The 22,122-nt window shown below is 40.6% G+C and overlaps 2 protein-coding genes across 3 annotated transcripts in view; one reads left to right on the top strand and one right to left on the bottom strand.

The window, feature by feature from the left end:
* LOC121878064 (proclotting enzyme-like) overlaps positions 1-565 on the bottom strand; it is a 25,538-nt gene extending 24,973 nt beyond the window's left edge. The window contains exon 1 of one of the 2 annotated variants that reach the window (XM_042384054.1): positions 167-565. The gene's annotated coding sequence lies outside the window, so the exon portion shown is untranslated. The remainder of the gene's footprint in view (positions 1-166) is intronic. The other variant, XM_042384046.1, reaches the window with a different exon arrangement.
* A 13,996-nt stretch (positions 566-14,561) lies between these two features.
* Positions 14,562-22,122, top strand: part of LOC121878076 (medium-chain specific acyl-CoA dehydrogenase, mitochondrial-like) — a 29,662-nt gene continuing 22,101 nt past the window's right edge. Inside the window, exons 1-4 of the mRNA XM_042384066.1 lie at positions 14,562-14,761; positions 17,833-17,926; positions 19,903-20,024; positions 21,368-21,514. Of these exons, the coding sequence (XP_042240000.1) occupies positions 14,744-14,761; positions 17,833-17,926; positions 19,903-20,024; positions 21,368-21,514 (381 nt within the window). The 5' untranslated portion in view covers positions 14,562-14,743. The remainder of the gene's footprint in view (positions 14,762-17,832; positions 17,927-19,902; positions 20,025-21,367; positions 21,515-22,122) is intronic.

Raw genomic sequence — 22,122 nt, forward strand, 5'->3', positions numbered from 1 at the left:
CTAGGTCTTATTAAGTCACTGACCCTCTGAGAGCCTCGGGGGAGACTGCCCGAGTGTGAGAGTAAAAAAAAGAAATGTAGAATAATCCCCAGAAATAATTAAAGCCAAAATATTCACCAGCGAACTAAATTCTCTGCCAAATGAAATTTTTCTTCAGATAACTCACGGGTAGAGACGGCTAAGACCTCGACCGCGATGGTCACTTCTACGCGGTGTCAGACCTGACGTTGTGCCAAGAACGGTGGCGGAGAGTTGACTGGCACTGTTCTGGCTCTGGTCGTTGTAAGTTGTGTAGAATGGTGACAGGCTGGAATCAAGAATGACACTGTAGTGGCAGCGGAAGGGCTAGCAGGAAAGGACAGGACACGACGGACTATCTTGCGTGTGTGTCGAGGACCACAGCCAACAGAGGTGTGAGGCAGGAGGCAGCCAGCGTTGCAGCTACAACTACCACACCAGACAGATCTTTCCACTCACTCGTTACAAACCAAACACCAACTGACCCGCCATACCTCATAATACTACACAGATTCCTCACGCCACTCATTTAACCCCCACCGCCTGACTCACAGCTCGGCGCGTCCTGCTGAGTCACGGAGATGGTTGTATCTACCTTCCCTACGTCTAATTGTGGCCACTCTGTGAGCCTTGACATTTATACGGCAGTTCTATTTATTCTGTGTCACTTTATCATGGCTGTTATGGAGGCATACGTTTACAATACCTACTTGACACGTAAATATACACCCGAAGTAGTAGTTAATAGAGAAGACTTGAATGAACGGAAGGAAACAATCACTATTTGAGTCTTTAAACTTGTTTTGTGTTGAAATATATTGTGTTGTACTGTATTTTATTGTACTGTATTGTATTGTACTCAGAATTGGCACGATACTCTTTAAGAAAATTGTGTGTGAAACAATGTGAACATATCGTTTACGGCGAGTCTTTTGGCCTAAAAATTAATGTCCAATGTATTCTCCAAACACAATAGATTTATTTCTTTAGTTCAGAGGTTCAAAGGTGTAATGAAGACTCCCATTATACGTCGTATTTACACACACACACACACACACACACACACACACACACACACACACACACACACACACACACACACACACACACACACACACACACACACACACGTTCCAATAACAGTATCGTGAGCACTTTGATCCCTGATAATTATGTTCCCTTGTATACAACGTTATTTCATCACTATCATTATGGTAAAAACTGAGTATCTGGTTTTACAGTACAGCCCCGGGATATAAGTGTTAACAAAGACATCAATCAAAAAATATTTTCTTTCACAATACTATTTACGTATAGACTGTTGCTCATCAAAATGAATGTAGACATCACAGACAGACAGTAGATGCCCCAGACAGACAGTAGGAGCCTGAAACAGACAGAAGATGCCCCAGACAGACAGTAGATGCCCCAGACAGACAGTAGAAGCCTGAAACAGACAGAAGATGCCCCAGACAGACAGTAGATGCCCCAGACAGACAGTAGATGCCTCAGACAGACAGTAGATGCCTCAGTCAGACAGTAGATGCCTCAGACAGACAGTAGATGCCCCAGACAGGCAGTAGATGTCCCAGACAGACAGTAGATGCCTCAGACAGGCAGTAGATGTCCCAGACAGACAGTAGATGCCCCAGACAGACAGTAGATGCCTCAGACAGACAGTAGATGCCCCAGACAGACGTATATGCCTCAAACAGACAGTATAATCCCCAGACGGGCAGTAGATGCCCCAGACAGACGTAGATGCCTTAAAAAGACAGTAGATGCCCCAGACAGACAGTAGATGCCCCAGACAGGTAGATACCCCAGACAGACAGTAGATGCCCCCAGACAGACAGGTAGATGCCTCGACAGACAGTAGATGCCTCAGACAGACAGTAGATGCCTCAGTCAGACAGTAGATGCCTCAGACAGACGTAGATGTCCCAGACAGACGTAGATGCCCCAGACAGACAGTAGATGCCTCAGACAGACAGTAGATGCCCCAGACAGACAGTATATGCCTCAAACAGACAGTATATTCCCCAGACAGACGGTAGATGCCCCAGACAAACGTAGATGCCTTAAAAAGACAGTAGATGCCCCAGACAGACAGTAGATGCCTCAGACAGGGCAGTAGATGCCCCAGACAGGCAGTAGATGTCCCAGACAGACAGTAGATGCCTCCAGACGGGCAGTAGATGTCGCAGACAGTAGATGCCCCAGACAGGCAGTAGATGTTCCAGACAGACAGTAGATGCCTCAGACAGACAATAGATGCCTCAGACAGGCAGTAGATGTCCCAGACAGACAGTAGATGCCTCAGACAGACAGTAGATGCCCCAGACAGACAGTATATGCCTCAAACAGACAGTATAATCCCCAGACAGACAGTAGATGCCCCAGACAGACAGTAGATGCCTTAAAAAGACAGTAGATGCCCCAGACAGACAGTAGATGCCCCAGACAGACAGTAGATGCCTCAGACAGACAGTAGATGCCCAAGACAGACAGTAGATGCCCCAGACAGACAATAGATACCTCAGACAGACAGTAGATGCCCCAGAGAGACAGTAGATGCCCAAAACAGACAGTAGATTGCTAAAGAGACAATCGCCCAATAATCCAAAACAGATCTGTTGCTTTCCATGCTCTCTAGTTGATGGTATTCCCTGACGTGGGTGCAGTACCGTGCTTAAGTGCCGCAGTTAACGTCGCCTGCAGCAGAGAGAGGTGCTCACACACACACACACACACACAGCTGACTCCTCTTCCACCTTGTTAACCACTCCCAGGTGGGTCAGGACGGTGTGGGCACAGGATGAGACACATCCAGATCCCGCTACTCGCCACCTGGTGTTGTGGCAGTCCTTAACCCTCTGGCCTGAGAGAATCCTGCCTGACTTAACCCTAAATGAATCAAACCTAACCCAAACCAAACTCAAACCTAGCTTAATCTAACCTATTAACATAACATAACATAACCTAACATAGCCTAGTCAAACCTCAATTGAATCTAACCTATCCCAACCAAACCCAATCTACCTTAACTGAAACGAAACGAAATTTACTCAATCTAACCAACATATTGAATTTGTTCTTAACCTAACCAAACCTAACCTAGCCTATCCTACCCTAACCTAACCTAACCTAACGTATCCCTGATTAAACTCTTGCCTAACCTTATATAATCTACCCTAAACTTAAGCCTTATCATAACTTAGCTTACTCTACCAGCATCCTATCCCTCGCTTCATTTACCCTAACAAAAGTGGATTAAGACTCATGAAACTGGAATTGATGGGGTTTCGTCTACTCTATTTCATGTTTTTGAACACAACAGTAAACAAAAACAAAATCACGTAGGCTGTCATAGTGCTTGGACACCCCGCTGCCCCCTCTCTTCGTATTAAACTTGACCTTTGTGGTCGTAGTGACTCAAGTCGAAGGCGAGGTGGCGAGGTGGGGACGGGGGGGGAAGTGGCAGATTGACATTATTACTAGCATGAGATGTACTGAGTAACTATGCCTCGACTCACAGTGGTGACCTCAACCCACCCTGACTCTGCATGATGCACAGAGAGAATCCCAGCTAACAAAATCCGCTGACCTCACTAGGGGAAAGGTCACGGCACGGTTAGCTCCCGAGGGATAATTATCAGATATGGCCAGTGCTATGTGCGCTCTTGGTTGTGTGAGTTTGTTGACCAAACTGGAGTGGTCCATGGAAGAATTGGCGAGGGCCAAGGAAGAAATTGAGAGGGCCACGTTGGAGAACCTGAAATTAAAGGAAGAGCTGGCGAGGTTAAAAGGGGAGGCTGGACAGGGAAAGCCAGGAGAAGCACAGATTGATCAATGATTCCCAGCATGGCTTCACAAGGGGACGTTCTTGTTTAACTAATCTATTAACATTCTTTTCATCAGTTTTCGAATCGGTGGACGAGGGGCACAATTATGATGTGGTATATCTCAACTTTAGCAAAGCCTTCGACAGAGTCCCCCACGAAAGACTAATTAGAAAGGTAGAAGCACATGGCATCAAAGGTAACATCCTTAAATGGATTAGGGAGTGGTTACAGGACAGGAAACAGCGAGTGAGCATTAACGGCACTAAGTCCCATTGGAGCAACGTCACAAGTGGAGTTCCCCAAGGCTCAGTACCTGGACCATTATTATTTATTATATACATAAACGACATAGATATCGGCATAGACAGCAACATAAGTAAATTTGCTGATGACACTAAAATAGGACGTGTTATTAAATCTGACGAGGACTCCGCAAAACTACAGGAAGATCTAAAAAAAAATTTTGAATGGTCTGAAAAATGGCAGATGAAATTCAACGTGGACAAAAGTAAAGTACTCAGTATAGGAGATGTAAACAGGGAAACCAGATACCAGATGAACAACGATGCCATAGAGAAATCCGACTGCGAGAGAGATTTAGGAGTAATGATAAGCAGGAACCTTAAGCCAAGTAAACAATGTGTTTTTGCTCGTAACAAGGCTAATAAAGTACTTGGGTTCATACAAAGGAGTGTTAGTTACAAGATTAGCGAGGTCATCCTAAAACTGTATCTTGCGCTTGTGAGACCACACCTGGATTACGCAGTTCAGTTCTGGTCACCGTATTACAGAATGGATATAGAATCCTTGGAAAGAATTCAGAGGAGGATGACAAGACTAATCCCGGGCATTAGGAACCTTGAGTACAGAGACAGGTTAAAGCATCTTAATTTGCACTCCCTCGAGAGACGTAGAGCGAGGGGCGACCTGATAGAGGTGTATAAGTGGAAGTCAGGGCTAAACAAAGGGGACATTACAAAGGTACTCAATCTATCCAACCAGGAGCGAACTCGTAACAATGGTTTTAAATTAGACAAATTTAGATTTAGGCATGAAATAGATAAACACTGGTTTGGAAACAGAGTAGTGGATGAATGGAACAAGTTACCAAATATCATCTTTAACTCGAATACGCTGAATAGCTTCAAACATACATAGGTTGGATGCTTATATGAGCAATAGGGGTTGGGTGTAAACGGGACTGCCCAGTATGGGCCCATAGGCCCGCTGCAGTTTCCTCCATTCTTATGTTCTTAATATCCCATTAACAACAAAATTCCATCATTGATATTATAATAAGGTGTTCCAGAAGCCATCCGTATAATTTGTTTATTAAGGCTTCACCAGTGTGTTAGGTTACGTACACGACAGTTCAGATGTGATTTTGTTCGCCAGCCACCCACGCCACCTTTAGACAATCACTGTCTGTTATGTTCGATCTTGAATAATAATTATTTGTCGTTTCCAAGAACAAATTATATCCCATCCTCAAGACAAAACGAACAATAACACAATATAACTCCCGACATCCGGCCAGGAGCAAGACAACCTACGTCATCTGAGAAGTCTTGTACAGTATTTACCCACTGGACATACTTCATCCTTCACTGTGGTTGCACTATTGTTTCTACCTAATTAAAAAGTAAATACGTCAAGTAAGGATTAGCCCCCAACTTTTTTCACCTGGATGTCAAACTCCCCGTTACTGCACTACACCTGGGGGGTTAGGATGGTTATACAGTATTAGGTTAGGTTAGATTAGATTAGGTTAGGTTAGGTTAGGTAAGGTTAAGGCGGTTAATCTTGAGATGACATAAGCTTGGGGCTAAACTTCACGTGATCTAAATGAACAGATAAATGAACTTTAGATTTTGCGTTTAACTCGTTTGATGATTTCTTTGAACACGCTTTCCCTGAGGGCACGACAGCACATCTTAATCTGAAGGACACCGAGTAAAACCGAAAGATATAATTGTTGTTGATTGAATATACCCAAAAGACATACACCTTAAAGCTACATTCGCCCAAGGAACACAGTATTCTGATTTAATATGCCCAAAATACAGAATTTGCTGACTTACATACCAAAAGAATACAAATTCTGACAATATTCCCGAAGAACACACTTTTTGAAACAAGATTTACCAGAAGGACACAATTACTGACTGAAAATGCAAAGACAAAAATGTTTTCATTGAAAAGCTCGGAAGGAACCTTTCGAAATTAAAATAAACCGGGTATATTCAGTCTTGGCATCGTGTCCAGTTATATTTAATAAGAGGAATGTTTTCTTAGGATATAGTCAGTCAGACGATTGTGTCCTTCGGCATATTAAGTCAGGACATTATGTCCTTCAGTCATATTCAGATTCACAATTGTGTCCTCCAGGTACTCTTTTGTTTAGTTAGGGTATCAGGTCCTTCGGTCACAATTACTCCTTCGGTGTCCTTCAAAACAACAGACCAAAGACTATCAGGGATATCCCTGGTAGGTAAGCGTTGTACACTTGTACCGGATGGCGCTGTTTCTGACTTAACCGAACTTTTTACTTTTTCTTTATCTTCTTCGCCACTGCTAAGCCTGTTAGCTGTTTGAGCGATCAGCCACTTATTTGATGCACACTGTTGGCAAGTACTGGGCGTATACTAGCTCCAGTGACCACAATGCATCATATCTGTACCTGTTGGTCAAGTCTGGTCTTGAATGAACTTACGCTATGTATACAAATTTCGCGCCAAAATTTTTGCCCTAAAACGTTTTTGAACTTGTGGGTTTTTCAACCTTAAGGGCGGGCATCCGCTAGTTCCAGGTATGAGCACTCTACTGAGGCGTTTATTTACTCATATTAAGTCAGCTCATCCTTCGCCTCCCGATAGTACTCGTATAAGCTTTTTTTTTTAACTGGGATTAGCCCACCCGGGCACAGGTCACTGACCCACATCGGGGCCTGGGGGGCGAAAATGTAATAATAATAATAATAATAATAATAATAATAATAATAATAATAATAATAATAATAATAATAATAATAATAATAATAATAATAAAGAACTACACACGTTCTAATCTCTCTGGGTATTTGAGGAGGGAATCATTATCATGTCTGAAACGAAAAAGTATTGACAACCTAAAATGACTGAGTTTTTACTCAATGCAGCTACTGCGATGAGACACAATCTTCTATCAGTAATGTAAATTAAAGGAACAACATTCCTCCCTCACACTTGTGCTGAGTTCCAGTGAATGCTTTTTTTTATTAGTATTTATCATTTCACCATCTATAAGCTTACTAGCCGTTCGGGTGTTTGGTCTGTTTTTTTGTATGACCTTTATTGTCCAGTGTCAGTACAGGAGGAAACCAGTACTGTGATGTCTAGTTGGGTCACACTGGATAACGTCCTTCTCACACCTGTCCGGGGACTGAACCGCTGCTGTAGCCTCCCAACACCCCCACTGTATATGATTTGTAATTAAACACAATAATACTGAATGGAAGAATCATAGCAAAGTTGCCAAAAAGGGAATCACTTACAATACAGTCACCCCGATAAACCCACCCCGTTGGAGATTCGTGGAAAAGTATTTCATCGTTTGAGTTCTCTTCATGTTTCCGCGTGATTTTAACTAGTTTTTGTAACATTTCCGCTAACAATATCATCATCACTTCCGACGACAGTTATACATGTACCAACTAATTTCCTGAAACATTAAATAAAACTCGCTTCTGTTCTATAAATTATATTTTTAACTCTCAGAATAATCACAATATCCGCCACACAAAATCCCATTGGAAAAAACATCATTACAAATTAATAGAAAATAAAATTATATAGTCCCGCCAGGTTGTTTCCTGAAGTTCTAATATTCTATTTGTATAGCTTATGGCAGACTGCGAAGGATAGATTAGGCTAGGTTAAATTATGAAGGTTTGGTCAGAGTAGGTTAGATTAGGAAGGTTAAGTTAGGTTAGATTCATGGGAGGACAGTCAGTATGTGAGGTCTGAGTGGGTTAGTTAGGTCAGTTGTCTCAGGTAATATGTCAGGTTAATGTTAGGTTAGGTTAAGGTTATTTTAGGTTAATATTTTATAGAGTTTTATCACCAAAATAACCTCTTAAACGACCCAACACAAAACACTTCCATACACCTACCGTTCCTCATAACTACGCTAGTTCCCGTTGTTGTCACTTACAACAGGTATGCATTACTTACTTAAACCGTCCACAAGTAACACAAGATATTAAATCCTGTAATGAAGACATTGTGGATTTAGTAGTTAGAGACATAAAAATACTCTCATTAATATTAACTTGCAGAAACGCCGCTCATTCGCTAGGCCACGGTTGGACGCCACCCTCCGGGAGGCTCCACGTTGTCTCCACTGTTCAGTCCCCAAAACTTCTTCTTCCATCAATAGTTCATTAACGGTGTATGTAAGTTCCACCATGTTTTCCACTACAACGGTACAACAAAGTATATTTTTTATCATTAAACTGTTATTATTTTATTGTCTAATCATCACTACATATAACACCACCCATCATCACTACATATAACATCATCCATCATCACTACATATAACACCATCCACCGTCACTACATATAACACCATCCGTCATCACTACATATAACACCACCCATCATCACTACATATAACAACATCCATCATCACTACATATAACATCATCCATCATCACTACATATAACACCATCCATCATCACTACAGATAGGTAAAGTAGTTTTCGAGATTCTCGTGCGGATACACAAACAGACAGACTTTTTTGTTTTATATAGATAGATATTACACTTATATAAACAAATCTCTGTTCTATTGTATATTAACTTCAATAAATATAAAATCAACCACCCAATGATATTTTCCCTTCGAATTTGGTCAGTAAATCCACCAATGAGAGGCCACTGTTACGTCGGCCCATACTTGTCCACAAAATAACAAGGAACCAACAGCCAGACCCTCGGAAGTTTGTACAGGTTTCAAATGGCGAACAAAAGTTTAGGAGAGTTAAGTTAGTTAAGCAAGGATTATGTGAGAAATTTTTATTTTGTTATTTTACGTTAAATTCAGTTAAAAAATAGATTGCGTTAGGTTTTGGTTAAGCTAGGTTAGGTTCCCGTTGCTTGTATTAACTCAGAATAACTTACATTATATTGGGTAATGTTACTTTAGTTCACTAAAAAAAAATATATATATTTATTTTACGTTGAATTTGGCTAATAATTTGGTTCCGTTAAGTCTGGTTTAGTGTGGATTAAAAATGCAATATTGCTTGTAATTTTTTTCCAAAAAGTTTATTGAAATTATAGTACTACATTTATTACTGTTAGTTTAATTGGATTACCTGAAGATTAGACACCCCAACTTATTTTACCTGATGATTTAACACCTTAGTGCTACCTAGGGGGTTAGGTTAAAGTTAAGTCAGATTTTGTTAGGTAAATATGTTTAATCACCAGTTGAAAAAAAACAGAGGTGGCTAATCTTCACGAGAAATAATCGGGGGTGGCTAATCTTCGGGTGAAATAAGATGAGGTGACTAATCTTCAAGTGATCGATTTAATATTATCCCACACCTTGGCAATAATAATATTTAACCATGAAGTAACCATATACTGTAATTGGTTTGGTTAGGTTAAGGTCATGTCATGTAAGGTTATGTTAAGGTTACATGAGGTTAACATTATGTTAGGTTAATTTTATATTTCGTTAAATGTTAAATTAAGGTTCTACTAGGTTAATGTCATATTTGGTTAAATGCCAAGTTAATGGGATGTTAATATCAGGTAAGGTTAGGTTAAGGTTATATGTTAATATTATGTTAAACTAAGGCTAGGTAAGGTTAAAGAATTGGATTATGAAGGTTAGGTTAAATTGGGCTATAATGCGTTAGACAATGAAAGGTTAGGATAGGTAATGAAAGGTTAACTTTGGCTATATAAGGTTACGTTACATCATATTGTGACAAGACGTTACATTAAATTATGAAAGATAGAGTTAGGTCATAATATCAGGCCAAGTAATGTTAGGGCAAGTTAAGTTAGTTCATATTTGGGTAAGTTAGGTTATACGAGATAAAACCAACTTAGGTTGGGTCACGTTAGGGTGTCTTAGATTAGATTATGCAAGATTAGGTCAGGTTAGGCCATGTAAGGGTTTGTTAGGTTAACTTATTTCTGTAAGTTTAGGTTAATTTCATACCGCTATTTTGAGACTTAACATAGATAACCCTAGCAGTCCATATACCGCCCTTCCCTCCGGCCATCTGGTCAAGGAGGATGTTTCTTGACCTTTAACTAGTAGGGGAGGGAGAGGGAGAGGATGGAAAAACCACTTGACATTAAGAGAGAGAGAGAGAACTGAATGGGACGGAATGAGACCTCACTTGGATTACGCAGTTCAATTCTGGTCACCGTCTTACAGAATGGATATAGAATCTTTAGAAAGAATACAGAGGAGAATGACAAAACTAATCCCGGGCATTAGGAACCTTGGGTACAGAAACAAGTTAAAGCATCTTAATTTGCACTCTCTCGAGAGACGTAGAGTGAGGGGTGATATGATCGAGGTGTATAAATGGAAGTCAGGGCTAAACAAAGGGGACATTACAAAGGTACTCAAATTATTCAACCAGGAGCGAAGTCGTAACAATGGTTTTGAATAAGACAAATTTAGATTTTGGACGAATGGAACAAGTTACCAAACCTCATCATTAACTCGAATACGCTGGATAGCTTCAAACATAGGTTGGATGGATATATGAGCAATAAGGGGTTGGGTGTAAATGGGACTGCCCAGTATGGGACAATAGGCCCGCTGCAGTTTCCTCCATTCTTATTTTCTTAATGGAGAATTATGAATAGGCTACTCACTGATGGGGATAAAAAAATATTAGTGCTCAGCACAAAACGAAACACCTGAAGATTAGCCTCCCCAGCATATATCACTTTACAACAAGTGAAAACTCGTATAGAAGATATAGGAAGAATTTATTGTTGTATGTCTGTAAAGTGAGGAAAGTTTTGGTAGCGTGGCCGATTAGTTATTTAACTGTTAATATATATTCATTGATATTCATTGGGGGAATTTTCTAAACGCCAATTCTAAGTGCAGCAATTTATTATTCAACTCAATGGTATGGACACATTAATAGAACATTATATTAACGTTACTAGACACTGACTCTCGAACACAAACATGAAATGGATACATTTCCAACAGGCATTAACTCACCCTTGGATCGCTCTGACAATGACTCATGTGTGACCTGAGGGAGGCTCAGCGGCTGGAGGATGTGCAGGTGCTGCTGGAGAGAGTGCTGGACTATGTCTCCTGTGGGAGACTCTGCTAGCTGGGGAGGGAAGTCTCCCTCCCGACCTCCACTAGTGACGAGCGTGACTCCTATCTTCTTCTAGGTCCTGTCTCTCCCTGTCTGCCTCCGTCTGTTTATGTCTCTGGGAAGGAGCTGCCGGCCCCTTCCCTGTTCTAATAATAATGGCTCCGGTAGACGGAGCTGCAGGCCCCTTCTATTGGAGATTTCAAGCTGGCAGATGACCTCTCTTAATTAACACTAACTGGGTAGGTCTGGACTGCTGTGTTTGCCCAGGTGCTGGATGGTAGCTTCTTGAGTAACACGGTCATGATTGCGTGGCGATGAGAACTCTGGGTCAGGTCTTATTTTACTTTAATTATAGTAGGGTGTGCCAACTTACGAGGGTGCACATGTGGGCATCTACTTACTGTTATGTGTTGTACTTCTCTGGGCTGTAAACTTTGGTCTGATAAACAATCATTACAACCTAGTGATTAACCAACTTGGTGAAATTAGCTGGGGTTAATTTTCCGGTCATCTAAATAACCTAATTTTGTAAGAAATTACTGTCACATATCTATACAGCAACTTAGTTTCAGATATACTTACCGACAGTACATGTTTTTGAGTTGTTATAAATTATTGCAACCTTAACAGCAAATCATCGTATGTAATGATAACATAAGAACATAAGAAAATAAGGAGTCTGCAATAGGCCGGTTGGCCTGTGCATGGCAGCTCCTGTCGAGAGTTACTACCACTCTCTATCATCCATGAATCTATCTAGCCTCCTTTTGAAACTTTCCAGAGTTCCCGCACTTACTACAAAGTTGCTAAGCTTGTTCCACTCGTCCACCACCCTATTTGTGAACCAGTTTCTTCCTATCTCCCTCCTAAACCTAAACTTATCCAACTTGAATCCGTTGCTCCGAGTCCTATCCTGCTCGGATATTATAAGAACTTTATCTATATCCCCTTTATTGATTCCTTTCACCCACTTAAATACTTCTATCATATCTCCCCGCACTCTTCGTCTTTCTAGGGAATGCAAGTTAAGTTTCTTTAACCTATCCTGATATGGAAGGTTTCTAAGTCCCTGAATCATTTTTGTCATTCTTCGCTGCACCGACTCTAGTGAATTTATATCCATTCTATAATAGGGGCACCAGAACTGAACCGCATAATCGAGGTGCGGCCTAACTAGCGCAAGATATAGTTGCAATAAGACCTCTGCACTCTTGTTACTTACACTTCTAGATATAAAACCCAATACTCTGTTTGCCTTATTTCGAACATTAACGCACTGTTTTCTAGGCCGTAGGTCCGGGCTTACAAGTACCCTGTGGGGTATGAGTTGTTTGGTTCACACTCAGGATGGGATGGAGAAAGGAAACTCACAATGTGCTCTCTATATACATGTTGTGTTGGATGTACAATGTAGCTTGGTGCTGGGAAGGCAGCATGGTTACAAGCGTGATGTAGAGAGAGCTGGTTGGTGAGGACGCTCAGAGAAGGACAGCTTGTGGGTCGCCATGCTCGCCAGCGGGAAAGAGGACCGCCAGGCAGGCGGAGGAGGAACGAGGGCCGCCAGGCAGCGGCGGAGGAGGAGGTATTGCTGGCTGCGGCTGTAGGTAGAAAGAGAGATCACCACGAGGTCAGGTCTTAAATAGCGGGGGTAGGCGTGGCTTAGCAGTTGACCCCCGCTCCGTGATGTATGGCGGCGCTGGTTGACCTAGACCACGAGGCATACACTGGGGAATTGGTGGGGTCGGCTAGGCAGCGACAAACAGCGTTTGTAGGGGAGAATTCCACTACAACCCCTAGGTCTCTTTCACAAGTCGACTTCTCTAGGTTGATGTTGTTCAGGCTGTATACATTATAAGTATTTGTTCTTCCAATATTAAGTACGCTGCACTTGCTGGTGTTGAATTTCATTTGCCATTTTTCAGACCACCCCTGCAGTTTATTTAGATCCTCCTGTAATGCATTTGCATCCTGCACCTGAATTAATTTGCCGCCCTATTTTGGTGTCATCCGCAAACTTGCTTATGTCACTGCTGATCCCAGTATCTAAATCGTTTATGTAGATTATGAACAAGAGTGGGCCTAGTACTGACCCCTGGGGAACCCCACTGGTTACACGGCCCCACTCAGATTTAACACCATTGTAGTGGACGTCTCCTCTACAAACTAACTGCGTAGCTGCACACCACCTGCTATCACATTCCAATGTGCCGCCTTCCCTAGCAACCAACCAGATGTTACCGTATCTTAGCAACGGAACTAGTCACCGGCTACTTCTCGGGTTTTCCCACCATGACTCATAGCGGCTGCTGCGGGGTATATAAGCTCTGTCTCTCCATTGAAATTCATTCTGCCCATTTTCCTGAACAAGCAACATCTCCTCCAGCAAGCTCCACGCTGTTAACATTTCATTCAACCAGGAGGCCAGCAACAGGCAACATCTTCTCTAACGAAGCTCCTGCACATCTACCTCCTTCAACAAGCTACTCACCGCACGTCTCTACCAAGCAGCCCCTCACCACACAGCACCTCCAGCACCAGACTGTCTATCATATAACTTATATATTATACAAGAAAACCACATTAGAGTTTCCTTCCATCCTGAGTGCTAGACAACATTAATATCTCGATACCCCTACACCATCTACGCTGACCCTCTGCGTTCTATCGGTGAGCCATGATTTTATCCAATTTAAAACTTCCCCTCGATACCATGAGCCTTAATTTTTCTCAGAAGCCTCTGATGCGGTACTCTGTTAAATGCTTTGCTAAAGTCTAAGTAAATAACATCGTAATTTTCGTCATTATCTACTACCTCGAAGACTTTCCTAAAAAACGTTAGCAGATTTGTTAGACAAGATTTTCCCTTTGTAAACCCATGTTGAGAGTCGTAATTTGCTTTTCTCTAGATGCGATCGGATGCTATCTACTATAATTGATTCAAGAAATTTCCCCACTACTGACGTCAAACTGATCGGCCGATAATTTGACGCTGATGCTCTGTCTCCCTTTTTGAATATGGGTACTACATTCGCCTGTTTCCACAACTGGCACAACTCAGTGTCTAATGATTTTGTAAATAAGTTTACGAGGGGTCCGCTAATCTGTTCCCTACACTCTTTTAAGACTCGAGGAAAAATTTCATCCGGCCCTGGGGATTTCGCTATTCACCGGTGTTTGTAAATGAACATATTTCAGATCCTAGATGGAAAACTAGAACCGATTTAATGGTTAATAAACACAGATCCTCGCATACTAAGTTTCGCTATCCTTAGCAGTTTACGCAACCAGTTAGTATTACAACGAAGAAAAGTAATACAAATCGAGTTTCAAATAAAATAAAGTTATATTAATGAAATGTCGTAACTGTGTGAGATTCAATTGATCATGAGGTGTAAAATTTTGAAAATGATGGTTTTAAGATTGTTGAGAGGAGAGAAACAGAACTACAGTTGGTACACACACTATCAGCTGGTCCTGGCACGGTCTTCCCAGTGCCTTACCTAACCAAAACTCAATTACGCAATCATGGCATCTCTCCGGCAGGTACAGTACTTTTAATGTTTTTTCACCTTTAGTTTGGAATTTGTGTCTGGCTTTTAATGATGTGTATATGTCGATCGGTATATGCTAAATGTACGAAGATATCCAAAACACAAATAAAGATATCGAGGCAAAAATGAGTTTTGTACTTCACAGTCATGATGATTCCTTTATATGAAAACTAAATTTAAGCACCTTCTGTTCTTTGGGCCAAACTGAGATACTGACACAGTCATAAGAACATAGAACATAAGAATGGAGGAAACTGCAGCGGGCCTATTGGCCCATACTGGGCAGTCCCGTTTACACCCAACTCCTATTGCTCATATAAGCATCCAACCTATGTTTGGAGCTATTCACCGTATTCGAGTTAATGATGATATTTGGTAACTTGTTCCATTCATCCACTACTCTGTTTCCAAACCAGTGTTTACCTATTTCACGCTTAAATCTAAATTTGTCTAATTTAAAACCATTGTTACGAGTTCGCTCCTGGTTGGATAGTTTGAGTACCTTTGTAATGTCCCCTTTGTTTAGCCCTGTCTTCCACTTATGCACCTCTATCAGGTCGCCCCTCGCTCTACGTCTCTCAAGGGAGTGCAAATTAAGATGCTTTAACCTGTCTCTATACTCAAGGTTCCTAATGCCTGGGATTAGTCTTGTCATTCTCCTCTGAATTCTTTCCAAGGATTCTATATCCATTCTGTAATACGGTGACCAGAACTGAACTGCGTAATCCAGGTGTGGACTCACAAGAGCAAGATACAGTTTTAGGATGACCTCGCTAGTCTTGTAACTAACACTCCTTTGTATGAACCCAAGTACTTTATTAGCCTTGTTACGAGCAAAAACACATTGTTTACTTGGCTTAAGGTTCCTACTTATCATTACTCCTAAATCCCTCTCGCAGTCGGATTTCTCTATGGCATCGTTGTTCATCTGGTATCTGGTTTCCCTGTTTACATCTCCTATACTGAGTACTTTACATTTGTCGACGTTGAATTTCATCTGCCATTTTTCAGACCATTCGAAAAATTTGTTTAGATCTTCCTGTAGTTTTGCCGAGTCCTCGTCAGATTTGATAACACGTCCTATTTTAGTTTCATCAGCAAATTTACTTATGTTGCTGTCTATGCCGATATCTATGTCGTTTATGTATATAATAAACAATAATGGTCCAAGTACTGAGCCTTGGGAACTCCACTTGTGACGTTGCTCCAATGGGACTTAGTGCCGTTAATGCTCACTCGCTGTTTCCTGTCCTGTAACCACGCCCTAATCCATTTAAGGATGTCACCTTTGATGCCATGAGCTTCTACCTTTCTAATTAGTCTTTCGTGGGGGACTCTGTAGAAGCTTTGCTAAAGTCGAGATATACCACATCATAATTGTGCCCCTCGTCCACCGATTCGAAAACTGATGAAAAGAATGTTAATAGATTAGTTAGGCAAGAACGTCCGCTTGTGAAGCCATGCTGGGAATCATTGATCAATTGCTTCTCCAGGTGATTTCGAATAGAGTTTGAAATGATTGCTTCCAGTAATTTGCCTACTATTGATGTTAGACTGATTGGGCGGTAGTTAGAGGATAGTGATCTATCCCCCTTCTTGAAAATCGGTATTACATTCGCTATCCTCCAGGATTCTGGTACTACACCTGTTTTTAAGGACATGTTAAACAACTTTGCTAAGGGCATACTGAGCTCTTCCTTACATTCCTTTAATACTCTGGCAAATATCTCATCGGGACCAGGTGACTTATTAGGCTTTAGTTTGTCTATTTGCTTACTAACATCGTTACTAGTCACTACTATCTCACTTAATTTGTTTTCTTCACTACCTCTGAATAGAGTCGGTGCCTCGGGTATCATGTTTAAATTTTCGGTGGTGAAAACTGTTGAAAAATATTTATTCAAATTATTGCTCATTTCCCCGTCGTTATCAGTGAGCTTGCCGGTATCTGACCGTATTGGTCCGACTAATTACCCAAATGTAGCCGCTATGAAGTCAAATAATGGTCCTACATGAATAAATCGGACTGCCAATCACTTCTCGACTAGTATTTGGTGCCACAAAGTAAAAAAAATGGAAAACGTAATTTAATCTGAGTTAATAGAGCGCGTGCATGTACCGAGGGAGTGAGTAATTACCCAAATGTAGCCGCAATGAAGTCAAATGATGGTCCTACAAGCGTAAATCGGGCTGTGAATCACTTCTCGATTATTATTTGGTGTCTTAAAGTCACAAAAAATTGGTAAACTTAATTTAATCTGAGTTGTGTTGTGTTGTGTTAGGTTACGTACATGCACTCGATCTATTAACTCAGATTAAATTAAGTTTACCAATTTTTTATGACTTCGTGACACCAAATACCAGTCGAGAAGTGATTGGCAGTCCGATTTATTCATGTAGGACCATTATTTGACTTCATTGCGGCTACATTTGGGTAATTAGTCTGACCCGTCAACATTGATTAAGCAACATCATTTATCAAAATGAACCAAGAACATCCATCTAACGTTAACTAAATGTATTCTAAGATAATTTGGATAAGATTGTTAGGTTTGTTTGATTCTTTTTGCCTGTTTTAATTGCGGATCTGTAATTTTTTTTTTACTGATGCCAAGATGTGAGGAAAATGATGATCATGATGCTCAGATATTTATGCAGGAACCTTGACTAGGTATCAGTGAAATTTAGGTGATAAAAAGTCACTTAGTGATTACAGATACGGCAACCGTAAGCCAAAAATCACACTGGGTATAGGTACAGCAGCCGTATTGACGGACTGTGTTGCTATTGGTATGTTTAGGTTTGGTTAGGTTAGGTTAGAAAGAAGGCTATCTTTTCCTTGTATAGTCTGCCTACCAAAGATGCGCATTAGGCTGTTGTACCAATAGATATCGATGTTTCTCATATAGCTGCTGTACCTGTATCCTGTGCCAAAAAGTTATTAATGTAGCTACATATGAATTTGGTTCCCGTGAGAGAGGGTAGATGTGTTTGACCATTGAAGCATATTACATCCTCAAACTTGTGTTTTATTTTTTATTTGCACATATCTTTCTTTTTCAGTTATTGCTTACTGGACCACTAGCCCGGTCATTTGTGCGATGGCAGAGTACTTCTGCAAGTGGTGCTGCAGTTAAAAAGAGTGGTGTTTGCTTTGGTAAGTGTTTTGAAAATGCTGTGGTTGCAAGGGCTAGAAAATGTTAATGATATATCCACTTGTGTCTAGGTTTTAGCTTGCCATCAGCTTCAAAGTAAAACATGGTAATCGAGGTGTTGTGATCATTTTTAAAGGATTAAATCATTGTACTTGAGGTGTTTTATGGGGTATTATTTCAGTTATGTACAACCATCTCATTTTGGGATTTTGGCATTTGCAATCTATGGATCTAATAATTCTATAACACTTGCCTCATAAATGTCAAATAACGGAGATATTGGATGTGTTTTATTCTCTTGTTATTATCATATACGGGGACACCTGTCACCTGCTCACTTTGTATACAACTGTAATGAGACGAATCTCACAAGAAGAGAATTACATATATAGGTAGGAAGTATAGAGAGTAGGAATGTAAAGATAGGAAACTTGGTAGCGTGGCCTGGATGTTATTTGCACAGCGTCACTACGCTTATCTTATCTCGTATGTCAATACACATATATCACTTTTTATAGGGACAACTTGTTAAACACCTCTTGATACAACTATTTATTACTTCACTCAATGACATGGACACATTAATATCACTATTATATCGGGGTACTAACACATTATGCTTTACGTTACTTGACACTGACTCTCGGACACACCTGAATGAATACACTTCCCACAGTAGGTAACTCACCCTAGGACGTTCTGACAAGACTCACGTGTACCCTGACGTAGGCCCAGTGAGTGCTGGCTGGGCTGCCTCCTATGGGAGAGTCTGCTTAGCTGGCGATGCCGTGGTCTGGTCGGGAGGTCTCCCTCCCGACCTGGGGAGGGGACGTGCGTGACTCTGCTTAGTGAACCGAGTGACGACCCGAACGGGAGGGGGATGACAGCAACCAGAATGAGAATCAGTATGACCAGAATCAGAATGATAATGATAATGCCCGTGGACGGGACTGTAGGGCCTTTATATGGGGTCGGCCCAGCCGGCTTCTGACCTCTAACAATTAACACTAAACTGGTTTGATCTGGATAGCTGTGTGCAGGTGTGGTTCTGCCCAGGTGTCTTGGTTAGGTGCGGTTTGTAAGTCACCCGGCTCACGTCATTAGCAGGCGAGGTCAAGTCCCTTGGGTCGACCTGAGGTGTGTCAACCCGGAATGTGGTGGTACCACGAGGTCTGCAGTGCTCTTGCTGTTATATGCGGCATAATTCTGGGCTGTAAGGTTTGGTCTGACAATCACTCATTACACAACTGACCCACTCTATCCGAGCGTACTCGCATGTCCACAAAAAATGTAAAATTACGTCATGACGCTTCAACAAAGTTGCTTTCATTGGTATCAGATATCAAAATAAGTATAATGTACTTTGCTGTTATTAATATGGCCGTCTAGAAAGTTAGGTAAGGTTAGGTAGGTTTCTTTGGTTGGCTTGGTCAGGTTCTATTAGGTTCATTATTATTTACTTGCAATGGAAGAGTATAGAATGAAAGTTAGTCAAAATGATGAGATATATCTATTGCATGTGTTAAATATCCCAGATTCTATGGTTGTACAAAACTAAAATTTTACTGTTTTTTTTGTACTTAAGGGATTAAGCAGGAGTTAGAATGCATCCCATCCACTCTTCCATCTTTGTATTGTGTTGTTCAAGTACAGTAAGGAATTCCAACCAATAACTATGCTCGTTTTCAATTGTAAGTTTTCAAATTAACCATATTATTTGTGATTATCTTTCTTTGATGATGAAGACTGTCCGGTATGGTGCTTAAATGTTGCCGATACTTATACATTCCCCCTTAGTTAAATCAGAGATTTTTTTTTTTGCCATTAGTACTGTTTTATGGCCATTTTTATTACAAAATATATTTGTAATTAATTTTTTTTTTATTTGTGACCAATTTACTGGATAACATTCACTATTAATCTTTGTATAGATACAGTAACGTAGTAATATACATACTTCTGGAAATTTTGTTGCAAGACCTGTCAGATGAACAGAGGGAGATGCAGCAGTTGGCCAGGAAGTTTTCTAGAGAAGAAATCATTCCGCGAGCTGCTGAACTAGACCGCACTATGGAATACCCATGGGAAATAATTAAAAAGGTGAGTGATTATTTAAAACGATGATAAAAATATATGTAGGGTAAATAAGTTCATTGAGAGAATCATTGATGACATAAGTTTATGGGACTTGACATGTGAGAAGAATGATGGGTCTTGGCATGTGAGAACTTTTGAGAAGAATGATGGGGTCTTAGAATGTGAGGAGACTGATGGGTCTTGGAATGTGAGGAGAATGATGGGTCTTAGAATGTGAGGAGACTGATGGGTCTTGGAATGTGAGGAGAATGATGAGTCTTGGAATGTGAAATAAATGATGGGTCTCTATTAAAGGTTTATTATAATGTAATTGAAGGTTGGAAAAATATGGTAGGCAGCACAAGAGAAGGATGGAGTTGGTGCAGTAACAGAGGTAATGACCAAGCTACCTCATTTTAAGTGGTGACTAATCTGTCAACTGGAAATCTGATTTACATGAGATTTGAGAATTCTAAATTTGGAGATTAAGAATCTAAAATAATTTTCGTTTATTAAATTTTTCACACACATGAGAGTAAATGAGAAATTGGATGATGTGACAACTGGCCGCGTGACTGTGTGTGGTGGTGAGAGCGACCAGTCTATGTACTTGTTTTCACTGGAGTTTGAGGAGTAAGTTATTCAGTGATTATAGGAGAATGTTGACACATTGAAAGCCTGATTGTAGACTTAAAACATTGAGATTATTAGAGAATAATGAAGTAAGTTCATGTACAGGTAGTCAGGTGCAGTAACTACAGAAACTAATACAATAATATACCCAAACTTACACAATTACTGTGGTTTATTACATGCATTCCTTGGACACATGTTCATGATGGCATCCACTTTATGAAAGCCTCTTGCTCCCAAACATTTTGGTCAACAGATAATTTACTGAATTATGTTTACCATGTTAATGGGTCGAGACCTAAGACTTCTACATGAATAGATTAATGTGACCATCAAGAACAAGTCCATGAAAGGGACCTTTGGAAGCAGTAGTCATCATTTAAAGTATAAATCATTGAGTAATTGTGTCCTACAAAACCCACTCTTCATCAAGCTAACAATATATTGTATTGTATTGTAAATGCTGGGGCCAAACACCATTCATTCTCAGTCATGAATTTACAGTCATGATTGCTTCCCTGTCTGCAGTGAATAATTGTTGAGTGTTCAAGTAGTGTACTGTATTAGCTCAAAGTTAGATTTATTTGTTTATCATAATAGATAAAGATACTTTAATTTCCACTGGTGTTTTTAACACAATTAATTATTTTTCATTATTTTGATTAATTGTTATTATGCATTATTTTTGTAGGAAATGAGAAACATTATTATTGTATATCATCTTGTATCAATAGGCTTGGGAATTGGGTCTTATGAATGCTCACATCCCAGTTGAGGCTGGTGGCATGGGTTTAGGAACATTTGAAGGCTGCATTATCGCAGAAGAAACAGCTTATGGGTGCACGGGAGTACAGACAGCAATGGAAGCCAACAATCTTGCGGTAAGTAATCCCCTCTTTAGTTTTGTTGTTGGGCTCCTGTAGTATACTGTGTAAGCCTTGTTCTGTATATACCTCAACCTTTTTCATTCACTGCTAAACTAGCCCAAGAACTAATCAGTAAACTAAACATTACACTTAAGCAAGCGATAATTCAGTTCAGTGGTTTCTTTCAGCTGCATAAATCATTTGGCATTAGCCAGAATAAAATACTTAAGGGCTACATGGCTCTCTAAATGGTTAACTACGTACTTGTGTAGGGAGTCCCCTCTCTGCTGAATAAAATGGTCTGGCATTAGCCAAATAAAATCTTAAGAGTGGCATCCCTGTAGTGAAGGGGTTAAGAGCACTTAAGCTGTTTCATTTTGTATCCTCACTTAAAGGTTGACCATGATCAGATTCTTAAAATCACCATTTATTCCTTAGGGAGCAAATGGTTCTGGTTATGGTTCTTGGCCAAAATGGAGTGCTGGACACCCTCTTTGTATGTACTGTATACTGTACTAATTATTGCACTCACACAGCAATAAGTTTGCTTGCAGATAGTGTAACAACCTTTGATGGACATGGCTTCCTGCTAAGGGAACAGGGTGCTGAGTGAGTACTAAGAA

Source organism: Homarus americanus, unplaced genomic scaffold (genome assembly GCF_018991925.1).
Source record: "Homarus americanus isolate GMGI-L3 unplaced genomic scaffold, GMGI_Hamer_2.0 scaffold33468, whole genome shotgun sequence".
NCBI classification, from domain to species: Eukaryota; Metazoa; Arthropoda; class Malacostraca; order Decapoda; family Nephropidae; genus Homarus; species Homarus americanus.